Genomic DNA, 16,080 nt, shown 5'->3' with positions numbered 1-16,080 from the left:
ACAGTGTGGTTTGAAAATGGCTGGAATTCGCTACTTCGGGACTTTGTTTTCTGTGTGCATTTACAGACAAACTCCAAACCCGCAGCACCTACCCATTCAGTATTTCATGTACAGGTGTACCCAGAGATAGAGTAGTTTCACAATGTGCCAGTTGTGATCAAGTGCCATTGGCGCTATTTTTTTTGTTCACAGAGAATGTTGACTACTTTTATATTTTAATAGTTTGAAGTTTATAACTGACGCTCTAGCCTTTCCAACCACCTTAAGGGGTCTTCATTCATGACATCACATAAGATGACCCAGATTTGACCTTTCAGAAAACCTCAAGTTTTTCTCCTTTTCCCTTGTATTCTGACTCTGTTTGTGAAAGTTTCCTTTGAAATAATGGTTTTTACTACCAAACTGAGTAATTGCAGGCCAAATTTTGATTCAAGCAAAGTAGGTAAAACTTGGACTAAAAAGGACGACCGGTACGCGGGACTCACAGAGGCAAAGCAAAGCCTCAGTGTATTCATGGTCGTTATACGTCCATGATGTATCGTAGCACGGTCCGTCCATGAGGGACTGAGAGGGACCGTGATTGCAGTATCGAACAGCAACAATGTTTGCTTCACGTACCAGGGAATTTGTAACTTTGTAGAAAAGAGAGTAAAGTGTTTCAATACATTGTAATACGGCTAGTTTTCAATCGGGTTCGAACCCACAACATACGGCATCAGTCGCCTAGCAGAGAGGCCACAGAGAGAACCGCTCGGCTAAATCTCCACTCCCAAAAAGAATGGTTCAATAGCCGGCTAAGTTGTTACATTTTTCTGACTGAGACCGCTCCACACGTTGTAGAGTTCATGAAGTACTCACTCACGCACGCATGCTCACTTTCACACATCGCACATACAAACTTTATCGAAGCGAAGAAACGAATTTCATCGCTTTAACTGGGCGAACGATAACCTCGGGGACAATTCTGTCCACCAGCAGAGTTACCAACCCAGGATAGAAAATACGGCTAGTTTTCAATCGGGTAACTTTGTAGGAAGGAGGGTAAATTGTTTCAACACCTTACATTTTATTGTAAGCTGTAGTTTTCTGTTGAGGAGGCATCGTGACATGATTTCATGAGAAGAAAAAAACATAAGAGCGTGCAAAGACGTCAATATTTTGCCATTTTGTAACCAAGCAGAACAGAGCTATTTTATCGGCCGGCCATATCGAAAGCGGTACACTCAAAGAACCTAGAGAGTGGCAGCACGTACGTACAGTGGCCTCATTGAAATTCACTTGTCCGTCGGGCTGGGAGAATGTTGTTTTCACGTGCCTGGACTCAAAATTCACTTGTCACGGGCGTGGGGCGGCGAGAATTTTCGAGCCCTGTTATAGTATGTCCCAATTTTTGCTAACACTATACAGTGACTTGAATGGGCTTGTGACCAAAACAAAAAGTTGTAAGTAACCCCACAGAGAAAAAGTATGTTCTTCTTCTGATTCTTTTGGCAAAACTACAGAGGTAGCGAGCAAATTTTTTAATTTTTTTTTACAAACAAATAAATCTTCTAGTGATACTGTTACTGCTAACTTGGAGTCTAGATTTAACAAAATGTCCGTAATAATAGAGGCATTACAAATACAGGCAGTGTTGATGGAACAAATTCTTAGCATTTCCACACATCTTCCAGAAGTGAACAAAATACAGTAAAATAAACACAAAAAAATATGTCCTACACTTAAAACAGTATTGTCTTTGTCACCTCCTTAGTATAGGTCTAACATTTGAGGTTTTTCCACTTTTTCATTCACCTTGTCATCGAGTGCATGCCAGAGAATACACAATGACCATGACAAACTCCGTGTTGACTTCACAGCTGAGGTAGATCTCCAACTGAGCCTTGCAATCAATGCAGCCATGTATTTTTTCACTATGATAGACTTTATGCTCAAACTGATGCACCTTTCATCACATGTCAGCATAGACCCCAATGAAAAGATTCTATGATGTCAGTAATTTGTCAGTAACTTGTTTGATAAATCCTGGAATGTACAATGGTACAGCATCATCTACACTAACACTGAGTAATATCTTAGGAACTATTTTGCCGCTGTCACTTTGAATGCTGATGATCGAATGAATACTCACAATGCACTAACTAACCTTGACGTAACAGTGAAATTCACTGCTGAAAGTCAGCTCTGTTGCGTAATATAACACAAAAATACTCACACTGTCCAACTTTGTTAACCCTTGTCCTGCCAAGTTCATTTGTCACCATCAGGTCAGCTTGGTTAAAACTGGTGAAGCATAGCATGTCCAATATGGTGCATTTTAACAAAAAAATATTGAATACTTTTTAAGGCTGTTGAAAACAGAGATACAGTACTGTAAATACGACTTTCACAGACTAAGGGTGTTGTAACATACCAAGCCAAGATGGTGAAAATCCATATGGTTTTGGCCCAATACTGCATTTTATTGAGTTGGCAGATGGGGAAGTGATTCCGTCTGGCAGGAAAAGGGTTAATAGACCTTCGGTCTAGACTCCATACAAAAGTGTAATTTGAAGTCCCATAGGGATGTGAAAACTCAATAACCAAACTAACAGCATTAAAATAATTCCATGGCAGATATATCTATTCAGTACAATTTTTAAAAATACCTAACATTTCCAACTAAAAGCAGCAATTCTGAGGAATAAGGTACTTATTTGCGTGGCCTTCCTGGTTTCTTTTCCAATCAAGCGCTCAAGACCTCCAGATTACAAGTACATCATGTGTAATTTCCTGAACAAGATAATTACAGTTACTTTTCAAATGTGATCTTTGAACAGAAACATTGACAGGTGACTGATTGCTGAAGTGGTCATCTCATGGCCGCTACACAACTTTACCAGTGTTTTCTCCACAACGCGGGATTCGCCATCTCCCTTATCTACTCCAAATTCCCCTTAAAATAATCACATGTGTGTGCAATGTCATCCCCAACAATGAGATCTTGAGACACTGACATACACAGAGTATTGATGGTGACATTCCTTACTGTGAATAGTACCCATGATACAACATCACAGACTTGCCTCCAGATTACAAAACAGTGTCTGAACATATATGAATACATTATGAATGATCAGAGTGAGCTACTAATATTTTGATATATAATGGTAAAACATTTCCCAGCGTTTCCGTTAACGCAAAATCCTGCGTATTTTACGCAAAATTGTTCGGAAATACGCAAAAAAAATAATGACTGCGTAAACTTATACGCATTGAGAAATGCTGTCCCGTGACACGGACGTACTTGGCCTGCACTACATTGCCTGAACGTGGTTCAATGCGGGACAAAAATAGAACACATGCACCTGCTTTGAAGTGACATTTATCATGATATTGCAACATTTTAGACTTTAGCAGATCGCAACTCTTTATGCAACATTGTATTTCATCATCACAAAGCATCATGTCAATCAGTTCTGTAAAGACAATAACACTACAGAATTTGATGCAAAAAATTCGAGAATCAATCGAGTCTACGTTGTTGGTAACACATTACGTCATTACGTTGCGTGTTAGGTGGAAAGTGTTTACGGGTGACGATTTAGACTCTGTCGGGTTGCATTCTTGAGAGGTCCCGCTGGACTTCGATCAGTATCTGCTTTGTTTGCCCTTTGAAAACAGTAATTCCATAGTCAGAAAGTATTTTCTTTGAACATGAAGTCATATATAGGCTGCTCATCGACCATGGAGCATTACGGCATTGCCAGCGTTCAGCTATGTATATCTTGAAGCCCCCCAGGTTATTGTTTTTTTGTTAACAGAGCATGCGCATTACAGGAAAAAACCCCAAGTTCTACAGAACAGACTGCCCAACTCACTTCAGATACCGATTCCTACCGTACGCATTTTTATACATTTTACGCATATAAAAACTCAGTTGCGTAAACTCGTACGCAAGTTTTGAAATTGTAACGGAAACGCTGATTTCCTTCACAGACAAAAAGAAAAAAACAGGATACTGTTTTTAATTTCATAGTAGACCTACACTTTGATCTTAATGTGTTAATATCTATAAACCTTAACTTACATCATTTAATTTGTATAATTTATAATGGTGCCCCTCAACCAGAACAAAATCCCCGAAATTTTTCAAGGAAAGGGAGACATTCCCCCTCGTGGGAAACACTTGAAGAAAACTCTGCCTTACATCCTTGTACAGGTATTTTCATGTGAATTCTGCAGATGAGCAAAACTGGTACAGCTGACTGCATTTAAAGGGGAAGTTCACCAAGGCTGATTTTTAGCTAATATAGACTATAGTCTATAGTCTATAGAAGCTATTGGGATGGGTATCCGTCCGGCGTCAGTCTGTATGTATGTATGTATGTATGTATGTATGTCTGTTTGTGAGGCATCTGTTCACTCAAATATCTTGAGAACCGCAGTACTTACTGATTTGATATTTGTGTAGATGAAAAATATGATTTGAGAAACGATTTTTTTTTAATTTTTTGATATTGTTGAAAATATGCAAATTAGTGCCAAAAAAGGCATTTTTGGTAAAAAATCTTCTTCTTAATAACCGCTGGTCAGACAGCTTTGTTATTTGGTATACAGGTCCCTAGGGATAACCCAACTTAGATTTGTTCAAATTGTTATGAAATATGCAAATCTGTATTTTTAAGGAATTTTTTTGTCATTTTTGGTAAAACTTTATTTCATCAAAACCACTCGTCTGACAGCTTTGATATCTGGTATAAAGGTTCCTACAGATGAACATAATATGATATATTGAATATATGACGAAATCTGCAATTTTGTATTTTTGGTGCAATTTTCACCATTTTTGTTCAAAAAATGTGTTACTCACAAACTACTAGTCTGATGCCTTTGATACTTAGTATACAGGTTCCTAGGGGTTGTCTTAGTGTGGTACAGTGAAATTTGATGAAATCTTCAATTTTTGTATTTTTGGGTCAATTTTTGCCATTTTTGGTTAAAATATTTGTTTCTCAAAAGTTACTCATCTGTTAGCTTTGATATTTGGTATACAGGTTCCTAGGCTTTATCTTAATGTAATATATTGAAATTATGATGAAATCATCAATTTTGTATTTTTGCAGCTAATTTTGCCATTTTTGGTCAGGCCATCCTGAAATGAGCTATCAAAGATATCCACCTTCTTCATCAATACATGTGCCACAAAAAGTTATTCTCTACATAGCACAGCAGAGCTCAGTCAACTGTTGGGTTACTTGTCTTTTTCAAAACCGCTGGTCAGACAGCTTTAATATTTGGTTTACAGGTCCCTAGGATGACCTTAGTGAGATAATTTCATACAGTCAGGAAATACTTTATTTTGTATCCATGTCTATAGTAGCTTCAGGGACATTGGCCCTATATTTACAAATGTGCTAGCTTTGGGGGTCGCTTATTCTGGAAAGGCCATTTTCGTCATCCATAACTTGCGCAATTTTTTACAAAAATGGATAAAAATTGTGGCAGAAGTTGCAGTCTAGAACTTCATCAAGTTTAATTTTGAATCTAGGGGAAAAAAGCGCCAAGCTTGGCATTTTCATCATGTGATATGGCAGGGCCCATCTTCTGATGGGTATTGTCCACCCACTCGCGTTCATGCCGGGCTGTGCATATTTGCATAACATAAACAACAGTAATGCAAATACTCACAGCCTGGCGTAAACATCAGTGACAATGATACTTGTAGCGCTTGCAGTTGCGCTACAAATTGGAAGAAAACAGTGTTGACATTGTACAAAAAAATGATCAATACTCGCCCCATTTAATGCCCCACTTGCGAATGTTAGATGTATAATAATTTAAAGATATTACAAAATTCTGTGAAGGATGTGCGAGGACATTTTCTCTGTGCATCGCCTTCCACTGTGAGTTGAGCAGTATGGCAGGCGCATCCTTTGCAGCACTTCTATAATAACCTCCTAATATTTAGACGATTGATGGATACAAAAGTGAAGATATATGACTGATGATATTTGGTCATGTAATTTGAATGGTCAGCGCAATTTGTTGTGTGCTAGGTCTGTATGAGTATGCAAGGTGACCAATTCAACAGTAGCACTGTGAATGTAAAGTTGGGTGTGAATTCCATTTCCCATGTCATCACCAAGGATGCACCGTAAACAAATGGCAGAAAAGCTCTCCCACGGAGGTAAAGAGACAAAAATAGGTACGGTTTTTACCGTAGGCATCTGCTTTATTCCACATACATTTTAAGGCTTTGTCCATTAGTCTGTCTTTGCCATTTCAGGCAGGCAAGTTTGTAAAGTTATGACTTCTCTGTAATTCACACTTTTGTTCAACTTTGACAAGCTTGGTTGAGTTTTGTATCAGTTGAAACCCCATGGAGTGTACAATATTTATGAGGCAGAGCCAAATGATACGCCTATACTTTTTTCACTGTAAAACTATGTGCAAACGTATTTGTAATGGTTTGTTTTTACTGAGTGCAGGTGTTGTCATGCTAGGGCTGTGGAAGAAAAAGTCTGAGAAACGAAAATTATTATTGGCTGTATTCAATAGACAGAATGATGCAATTTGCCTGCATAACCAAGATAGCACTTTGTGGCCACTTTCAGGTCAAAATGCTAAAGTTTAATTTAAGGTAGTAGGTGCCTCAAAAGTGAAAGATTTCAACTTTTGCTCAAACTTCCCTCAAGGAATCTTTCAAGTATGCTCTTTCAAAATCAAGAATAAAAACTGCTTGTCACTGTGCAAATTTTCATACTTGAGAAAAAAATTAACAAAGTTTTACTGATATTTTGAAGTTCAAAATGACTGCCATCCCCATGTGAAGTCTTTGAAAAAAATAAATTTCTGATTTTTGAAAAATCCAAGACTATGAAACTTTTTCTTACACCAAGAGCGTTAAAATGAGCCCCCACAAGTGGTACATGTAGATCAGAACATGATTGTAAAATTGGGAGAGTCCGCATATTTGTCCCTGTGGCGCACTCTACTGGTACCTTAATGTGACGGCATTTAAATTTGCATTTAGACAACTTTTTTTTTCAGTGTATGCTCTCAGAACTCTGAGACTGTTTGCTTCGTATACAGAGCGATATCATGTGAGTTTTATGCTCTTGCAAGGATGTAAATATGGTACGTAATGCTCGACACTCTGTATCATCGCATTTTATCACACAGATTAGAACAGTGATTTGGTGTCACTGGTACAGCTCTGCCGTGCCTCTATTCATACATGTATCCTCTATTCATACATGTATCTGTCAAAGTGTCTACAACATGTTACCATTGAAGGCACTACATCATGTGAGGCAATTCTGCAAATCGGTGTTCCACAGGGTACTGTATTAGGACCTATACCATTTACCATGTACAGCATCACTCGATGATGTCATTTCATCTCATGACTTAACCCTTTCACCACCATGGTTTGTCCCAAATCCAGTGTTTTCTATGGTAAAGTTGGACCTGTATACAGGGAACTGGGGGCGAAAGGGTTAAACTACATGTACACATTGTACATGGACGCAGATGGGATCTGTGCAGTCTGTAACAACCCTGATGATGTTGTAGTACATATAAAATTATATTTTTAGGATGTAGGTGGATGGTTGATATCATATATATTGAATGTTGACTGAACAGAAACAATTTATTTCTCATCACAATTCAAAACATATACAAATGGTCAGTCTGCAAAGTCCTATAATCGAGTCAGTCATATACAATCTCATTGTTTTGTTTGATTTGAATGGTTTGACGATGAGTCATATAAACAATAGACATAGATCAGTGTATTTTGCCATATACAGAATAGGGAAAATTTGTTCCCTGATAGACACCCTGAGTTCACATGTTTGTAACATCGCATTTAGACAATTGCAACAGCTTGTTATATGAAGTCAGTCCCGCTACCAACTACAGAAGTTACTATGCATACAGAATTCCGCAGCTCGACTTGTTGGCGGTACCAGGAAGTTTGATCATATAACACCTGTCTCAGGGTTTTCTCTCGACTACGCAAACTGCGCAAATTGGGCATTTTGAGCCATTGCCTGCCCTGAAAAAGTTAGTGACAGTGCAAAAATTGTGCACGAAACACAGCAACTAGAAACTATGTCTATCATGCCTTTTCAGTTGCTTGGCTGATATACCGTAATGGAATGAACTTCCTATTAATGCCAACATAGGTATGATTGATTGATTTAATCTTAGTGTTAAGACGTACCTCTTTTAAGTATTATCACAAAGTATGACTTTGTTTTTATTTTATTTGACACTTCTATCTTTTATCTTATCTTTTCTTACATGCAATATTAGCCATGTAAAGAGCACTGAGATGCCGTGAAGTGCACTTTAAAATAGCAATACTGATAGTAATGCATATTTAGAATTCTGCCTTTCATCAACAAGTGCTATCAGATGTTCGAACCAGAGAGGTGACTTTAAAGACATGTTGATCTAACCCTTTCACCACCATGGTTTAACCCAAACCCATGGTTGTCAATGGTGATTGTAGGCCTATTCATAGTGAATTGGGGTGAATGGCTTAATCTCCAAAGATTACAGGTCAGGGATGTGTTCATAGGTACATTGTATGCCGATGAGATGGTGGGGTATACACTGTACCAAGTATCATAAGGCAGTGTGCACTGAACTGATATGCTTTTTTCAGAGTAATATTTCTTATTATACACCTGCGTCTGTAACTTATGGAGTTTCTTCGTACAGTAAGTTACGGTATCAATAGACACGGAGTCCAAAAACTTTGACGCGGAATACAATAACTTTAGGTGTTATTGGACGCTATTTGACCTTTGACCTCAAAACACTTTTACGTCAACATGGAGAACAAGAAGAGAAAATTTCACATTTGTTACAAAAATATGTACGTCTTAGCATTCAGTACTTCCAAAATCAAATCGTACTCAGTCCAAAACCTATGAATTCGAGTGAAATTATGCTGCTGACGGACAATTTCTACCGTGTGCACTGTGTGCGCAGCGTGGGTTGAAATTCCGTTCTGCGCTCTTAGCGGACGCGCTCAACGCATTCCCAGTCTGTTCGCGATCGCTCAGTACAGTGCGCGACGAGCATCCAAAAGACGCCTTAATTTCGACTTTTTCTTGTAAAGTTGGACTAAAAAGGTGTATAATAATAAGGTTATTCCCCAAATACCGGGATTTATGTCCTCGTACATCGTACGCTTCGGTATTGTCGCTACGCGTCTGGACAATACCTCCGCTGCACGATGTACTCGGACATAAATCCCGGTATTTGGGGAATAACCTTATATTATCAAAGATGGCATGAAAACCCCCTCATACTACACATGTATTTTCAAAATGCAGAGAATCTGAAGTGTAGTGTGGTAGCAATAGTTTACTCAAAGGATGAAGGGGGTTCATATTTTGGCTGACAATTATGACATTAATGATGAAGGTTACTTGAAGTCAAAAACTTGATACTTCTTATTATCAACTTAAGGTTTAGATCTCATTGAAACTAGGGTACATGCAGAAAAAAAACATATCTCTTTTCATTCTTAACTAGCAAGGATTGAAAGATGACATTCAAAATTGAAATGACTCCTGTTCAAAATGTAAGGCAACTTTATTGCCTTACCAAATTGTCATTTTGTTATATTGTATGAATTAAAAAGCATGATTTGAAAATTTCACAAAATTTGACCCAACCATGAGTGGACTTAAAGTTTTTGTTTTTTGAAAGGTTGAAAACAGGAGACAAAAACCCAGGAAATCTGGTGATTTTCATAAATTTTCATACATTTACACTGGTTTCTCACGCAAGGTACGTCTGCTTGTCATACTGTCAGGTGATCCCAACTTATATCTAACCTTGGGTTAACAAATTAATGAAAATTGAACGAATCTTTGCAAAAAATGATTTGAGCAAAAATACACTGTTATATACAACTCCACCTTAATATCAAGAACTCTCACAAGCTGATTTGTTCTTTGTTTCAATTATCTCCGGGTCTCTTTTTCTTTACAGATCCTGAAAAGCGTCTGAGAGGTGCCTATGGATATTTTGGATTATTTGCTATGGTTGGCATGTCCATCTACCTGGCTCTGAGCTTACTGCAGTGGGTTTAAATTCCCTCACAAAGTGGAGTGTGCACTCCTCTCTGCAGTGGAAAATCAAGTTTTTTTTATCTCCAGTAGTTGACAATGTTTTCTTTGTTATTATGTTGTTTTCATAGATCATACTGACACCTGAAATAAGTATTTTAATTTTGAAAGTAAGCATATACGAAGAACGCTAGACTCAATTTTTATGATGATAACATTTTTGCCTTGTGGCCTTGTGGGAATTGTTGTGGGTGAGGTACCAGACACTTTGTGAAGGAATTAGTGTCCCTAGGACTGTCTTGATTTGTAATATTGCTTAAAGTGGATCAAGTGTTTTACAGTCCTGCCAAATGGACATAATGTTAGACTCAACTAGACAACAATATTTCCTCTACTGTATACTCAAATATCAGTTATGGTTGACATCTTGATCAAAACTTTTTCTATTCTGAGTCTTGCATAAAAAAAAATGTTTCAGAATTTATCAGCATAACTAAGCCATCGGTTGCTAACTCAAAGCATAACAAAACCGTCGTTTAAAGTTAATTTTGGACAGCAATTGCCTACTTGTGGCTCAGCAGATGTTTAGAATCAACTTGGATCACTTAAACCCTTTCACCTCCATGGTTTTACCCAAACCCATAATTATGAATGGTTATCATAGACCTGTCTACAGGGAATTTGGGTGAACATGTTAAAGTATGTCACCAAACCACTTTGTGTACTCACAAATAAGCAAAGCAGTGCCTGACTCTACTGTTTGTGGCCCCGTTGATTTTGTACTTCAACCATGAAATGAAGTATGTCATGAAACCCAGGGCATTCGAAAAAAGAATCTAAGCAGCTTACCAAATGAATCACAGCATTTCATATAGAAACTAGTTTACAAACAACAAGAATCGTTTTAGTCAATGAAAATTTTGGATCATGAGGACAAGTGTATTTTTTCATTGATTTCTGATTGTGATGTTTTTATCTTTTATTAGTCTCTCATCTCCGTTTTAAAATTGCTGTATACAGGCTGTATGTAATCATGAATTGATTGATTAATGATATATAAATATGGTGTACATGGATGAATGTATAGTCTATGATGTATGTTACGCCATACATTCCAGTCATACTATTTGATGTTAGTATACGGTTTTTCATCAATCTCACAATGAACTTTTTCTGAAATTAGATGTTTTGTTTTCAACTTCACAGGCAGCAAAATAAAATGTCCACCATTATGCAATTTATTCTGCGTCTTTTAATTTTTCAGTGGGGTAGTGTTTGACTTTCGCCAAGCCATTGTATTGGCAGGGTCGATCCATGAGATTTCTGATTCTTCAAGTCAAATTTTTTGTGTGTTCTTAACTACTTTTTCGTTCCTGCTAAAAAAAGACATTGTCGCATTAGTCTAGATGTGTACAGGCACGTTAATCTGAGGCAATTGTTTTTCAAACCTCAGTTTCTTACAGTGTTACTTGTAATCACTGTTGAGCCATGGATGTACAAAAATATACATCCATGGTTGAGCTATACTGGATTGCCTTCAGTTTTGTCCACCTGTCTAGAAATGCCCTGCGTAAATCACTGGTATCAACGAGTTTGTTCATGTCGTCTTGATTTTCAAATGCCGGGGTCGTCATGCACTGTGAGGCAAAACTATTAACACTACCACCCCTCTTGCAAGCCACATTATTGGCAGAGTTAATCCATGAGATTTCTGATTCTTCAAGTGAAATTTTGTTTGTGTACGTAACCACTTTTTACTTCATGCTTACACATGTGAGCCAATGTTAATGTCTGTGTGTGCCTGTCTGTCCGGATGTCTGTTGAAGGGCTTAGGCATATTGGATCAGAATCAAATCTGGTCCATAGATTCTCTTTTTGAATGGCAAGAAGTCATTAGATTTTGTGTTGTGTTGCATAATAATGATTTGCATAATTATTTGTTTAGAAATCAGATTTTCTCAGAATGACATATTGGACAGTTGATTCTGTTTGTAACAATGTTCTTCAATGCTGTAAAAATCCTCACAGTTTACCTATCTGTTCACACTCAACCAGGAAACTTTCCTTCGGTCCTCTTCATTGCGTAAAAGTAATTGAATTAAGGTAATTTGCACCTCGAAAGTGAAAGACTAATTTTTGCTCAAACATTCCTCAAGGAATATTTCAGCCACTCTCTTTCAAAATCATTAATAAAAATCGGGGTCATCATGCAATTATCGGTACTACTAGAGAAACAAATTACCCAAGATTTACTGATATTTGAAATTCAAAATGGCCGCCAACCCTGTGTTAACTCCATGAAGAAAAATATTTTCGATTTTCGCAAAACTAAGATTAAAAAGTTTTCTGACACCAAGAGCTTTAAAAAGAACCCCAATAAGTGGTTGATCAGAAAAGATTGTAAAAGTTTAAGAGTCTGAATATCTGTCCCCGAGGCACATTCTACCTTTTTGGGGCATGCTATCCTCTAAAGTCTCCTTGAATTAAAGTTGTTAACAAAAATCAAAAAGTGGTGTCTTTTCACAAATTCTACATAACAGTACATGATCTTGGACTTAAATGAGATAGGAAGTGTACAAGTCAATGTTAGTGAAGCCAAGTATATCGCTACCGGTAATTAGACTAGAGAACTTAGTTGGGTTATAAGTTTGAATCACCCCACAGTGTGGTAAGGGACTGGTCAGTTTCTTCGGCCTGGGGAAGGGGGGGGGCGCCCGATGGATTATTTTTTGCCGTCGTCAAAAAGGGGCTGACCCCCCTATTCCAAATTTTGAAAACAGGGTGACCCCCCCCATCCCAAATTTCGAAAACAGGGTGACCCCCCCCGGCGCCGACATAGGTAAAACAAAAGGTGGACATAAAGTATATATATATATATATATATAATATATATATATATATAATATATATATATATATATATATATATGTATATATATATATACACGTATATATATATTATATTTTACATTTTACATATATTTATATTTTAAATAGTCATTCTATGTTTTAATGAAATTGTTGACATGTCAGTTGTAAGATAGGAATTTCAAAGTGTCCATCTTAAAGTTTGAATACAGTACATTTTGAATGAGCTGTATTTTGAATGAACTGTGAATGTATTTCACACTTTCTATGCTTAACCAGATGTCCTGAACTGTTGTACAGAAATGGATGTCAATCATTAATATCAAAGAGGAAAAAGCAGTGAATCAAAACTTTGATGGGTGTTAAGACTTGCCAACCATCCAATTAAATCTCCTGAGGAGCCATAGAGAGCTTCTAGCCAAATCTGATGTGTACAGTGTCTGAGAGGACCTTCTCTTGTAACATTGAAACCATAAAAGCACAGCTAATAATGACAAAAACTGCCTTTTTTAACTGTTATTTTGTTCATAAAAAAGCATCTTTCTACAGAAAACCTGTGACACAAAGGAAAATAATTGCATCAATGAGAAGGAAAGATATCTTGTCATTTTTCTATCTCTAAAATAAGTCACTGTATCAAATATATATTGTGAAATATCCGCCTATTGGGCATTTCAAAAACATGGTGACCCCCCCCCCCCCCTATCACCAAAGTCAAAAACAGGGTGAAACCCCCCCCAGCCTGAAGAAACTGACCAGTCCCTAACATGTGGCTATTTCACCATAGCATATTCATCCAGTATGTCTTAAGTTTAAGCGGAAGTACCATGTTCCCTTTTTTGTGTCAAAAAAAGTCCAGAACACATATCAGATATCATATCAGACTCTGGCAATATCATGCAATGGAACTTTTCATTGGTGATTATGCTTTCAACAATGTCTTGATAACAGGTTTACTTTATGAAATTACCAAGTCGTTATTTCTCTAAATTTGCATGCACACTTTCTTAAGCAAGAATTTCAGTTACCAGGCTCGGGGATCACCATTTAAATCTTGCTGATAATGTCGTATTTCACAGTGGATTTGTGAGCTGCCTGAAGTAATATTTTATATGTGTGAAGTACTGTCACGTAATCCTCCGTCATGTCTATCAGTCTATCTGCCAAAAGTAAGAAATCACTCGGCAGCTTCACAATTAGTGTTTAATTTTGTAGAACACGCTACCTCCAGTCTCTTTAGACCCATTGAACATCGGCATACTAGCCTTGCCTGTTCTGACATGCTGCCGAATTCTCGATAACACCACCATAAATCTATTGACGTCACTGGTGGCAGCGGTGGGATACCTGCAGAGTACATTCGCACTGTGGAAAACGTGAAATACAAGAGAACCAATAAAGCATAATGATAATATGAATATCTTAAAGAGCAAAATTTGAAATGCAACACTTCACCTTGCCAGAAAATTATCTCAACTTCAGAACATTGATCTAAGGCGGAGAATAGTAGCAACATTGGGTTCTTCGGCAATTTATCGACCAGAAATCTTCTCTTCAAGAATCGCAGGCTTGAAATATGATTCGCAAGTTGAGCGGTATGATCGCTTTGAACTATATAATGGTGTGCTGGTTCCCGAGGATTTTCTTATAATTACTTTTGGTTGAAGTATGACAAAACTACTGATAAATATATTAAGTATTCATAAGAACTCCAGACTCTGTTAAAATTGACAAGTGTAGAACTTGATCTTTTTTAATACAAACCATTGATGTCGCTATCCATTGCCATCAGGGAAGGAGCTCAGAGTCAGTTTCAGCCGAGTCGTGAAAGTACAGGTATGATTTATCCGTTTTCAGTCCATGACTCTCGTTAACCCTGAGCGACAGCTGTCAAGAATATATTGGGTTGTGGTTTAATACACTGATTTAAACGGACAAAACAAACACAGACTTTCAGAATGATCTTGTCCAAATCATGACAAAACCGAAGTGCAAAATTAGTACAATTGACACAACAGAAAACAAAAGACTTTATCGCATTAGTCTAGATACGTACACGTTAATCTGAGACAATTATTATTCAAATCTCAGTTTCTTACAGTGTCACTTGTAATCTCCGTTGAGCCGTGCATGTACAATTATAAACATCCATGGTTGACCTATATTGCCTTCAGTTTTGTCCACCTGTCTTGAAATGCCCCGCGTAAATCACTGGTATCAACGAGTTTGTTCATGTCGTCTTGATTTTCAAATGCCAGGTCGTCATGCACTGCGAGGCAAAACCATTAACACTACCATCCCTCTTAGGCCCCAAAAAATAAATAAATTGTGCTCTCCCAATAACATGGTTTTCAAAAATAGGGTAGGTAGGTCGACGTCGGCACGAATTTTTTTTCATAATAAATAATAATAATAATAATAATTTATTTGTAAAGCGACAAACTCCACAGAAAAAAATGATCACAGCCGCTGAAAGATACATTACAATAAGAAAATGGATAACTAATAAAAATATAATTGATCGAGAAAGTTAAAAACAAGCAAAATCATAAAAAAGTCTAATCAATAGAGAAAGCCAACTTAAAAAGGTGTGTCTTAAGCATACGTTTAAAAGTATTAAAATTAATACAAGAACGAATATTCACTGGAAGCTCGTTCCATAAAAATGGGGCTGCAGAACAGAACGCCCTATCACCATACCTTTTTGTCTTGGTCATGAATGTATTGAGTTTAAAATCGTTGGCAGAACGAAGTTTGCGCCTAGGTACATAAAAACTTATTAAATCTCTCAGATATTGTGGACCAGCACCATATAAACATTTAAAAGTAAGAATTAAAATCTATGTAAATGATACGCTGGTGTACAGGTAGCCAATGTAATTCCTGCAGAAATGGTGTTATATGATCAGAACGCTTTGACCGAGTTATAACTCTGGCTGCTACATGTCATGCTGAATGCGATTAATCAAATAAAGTGGTAAGCCATACAGCAAAGAATTACAAGAATCGATACACGAGGAGACAAGCGAATGGATAAGTTGTTCCGTGGCAGATCTGGATAGGTACTTACGAATGAGGGCAATGCGTCGAATATGGAACATGGAAGAGCGACAAATATGACTGACATGAGATTTCAT

General features: G+C 37.3%; 2 protein-coding genes across 3 annotated transcripts in view; one reads left to right on the top strand and one right to left on the bottom strand.

Annotated features, from left to right (window-relative positions):
* Positions 1–11,317, top strand: part of LOC139142702 (glutathione S-transferase 3, mitochondrial-like) — a 43,290-nt gene extending 31,973 nt beyond the window's left edge. The window contains exon 5 of the mRNA XM_070712769.1: positions 10,000–11,317. Coding sequence (XP_070568870.1) covers positions 10,000–10,100 — 101 coding nt within the window. The 3' untranslated portion in view covers positions 10,101–11,317. The remainder of the gene's footprint in view (positions 1–9,999) is intronic.
* LOC139142701 (protein downstream neighbor of son homolog) overlaps positions 1–16,080 on the bottom strand; it is a 116,675-nt gene that overhangs the window by 61,417 nt on the left and 39,178 nt on the right. For both annotated transcript variants that reach the window (XM_070712768.1, XM_070712767.1), the window contains exon 2: positions 14,708–14,830. The gene's annotated coding sequence lies outside the window, so the exon portion shown is untranslated. The remainder of the gene's footprint in view (positions 1–14,707; positions 14,831–16,080) is intronic.

Source organism: Ptychodera flava, chromosome 10 (assembly GCF_041260155.1).
Source record: "Ptychodera flava strain L36383 chromosome 10, AS_Pfla_20210202, whole genome shotgun sequence".
In the NCBI taxonomy this organism is placed as follows: domain Eukaryota; kingdom Metazoa; phylum Hemichordata; class Enteropneusta; family Ptychoderidae; genus Ptychodera; species Ptychodera flava.
The sequence above is the reverse complement of the archived record's forward strand: the minus strand, read 5'-3'. Positions and strand labels throughout refer to the sequence as shown.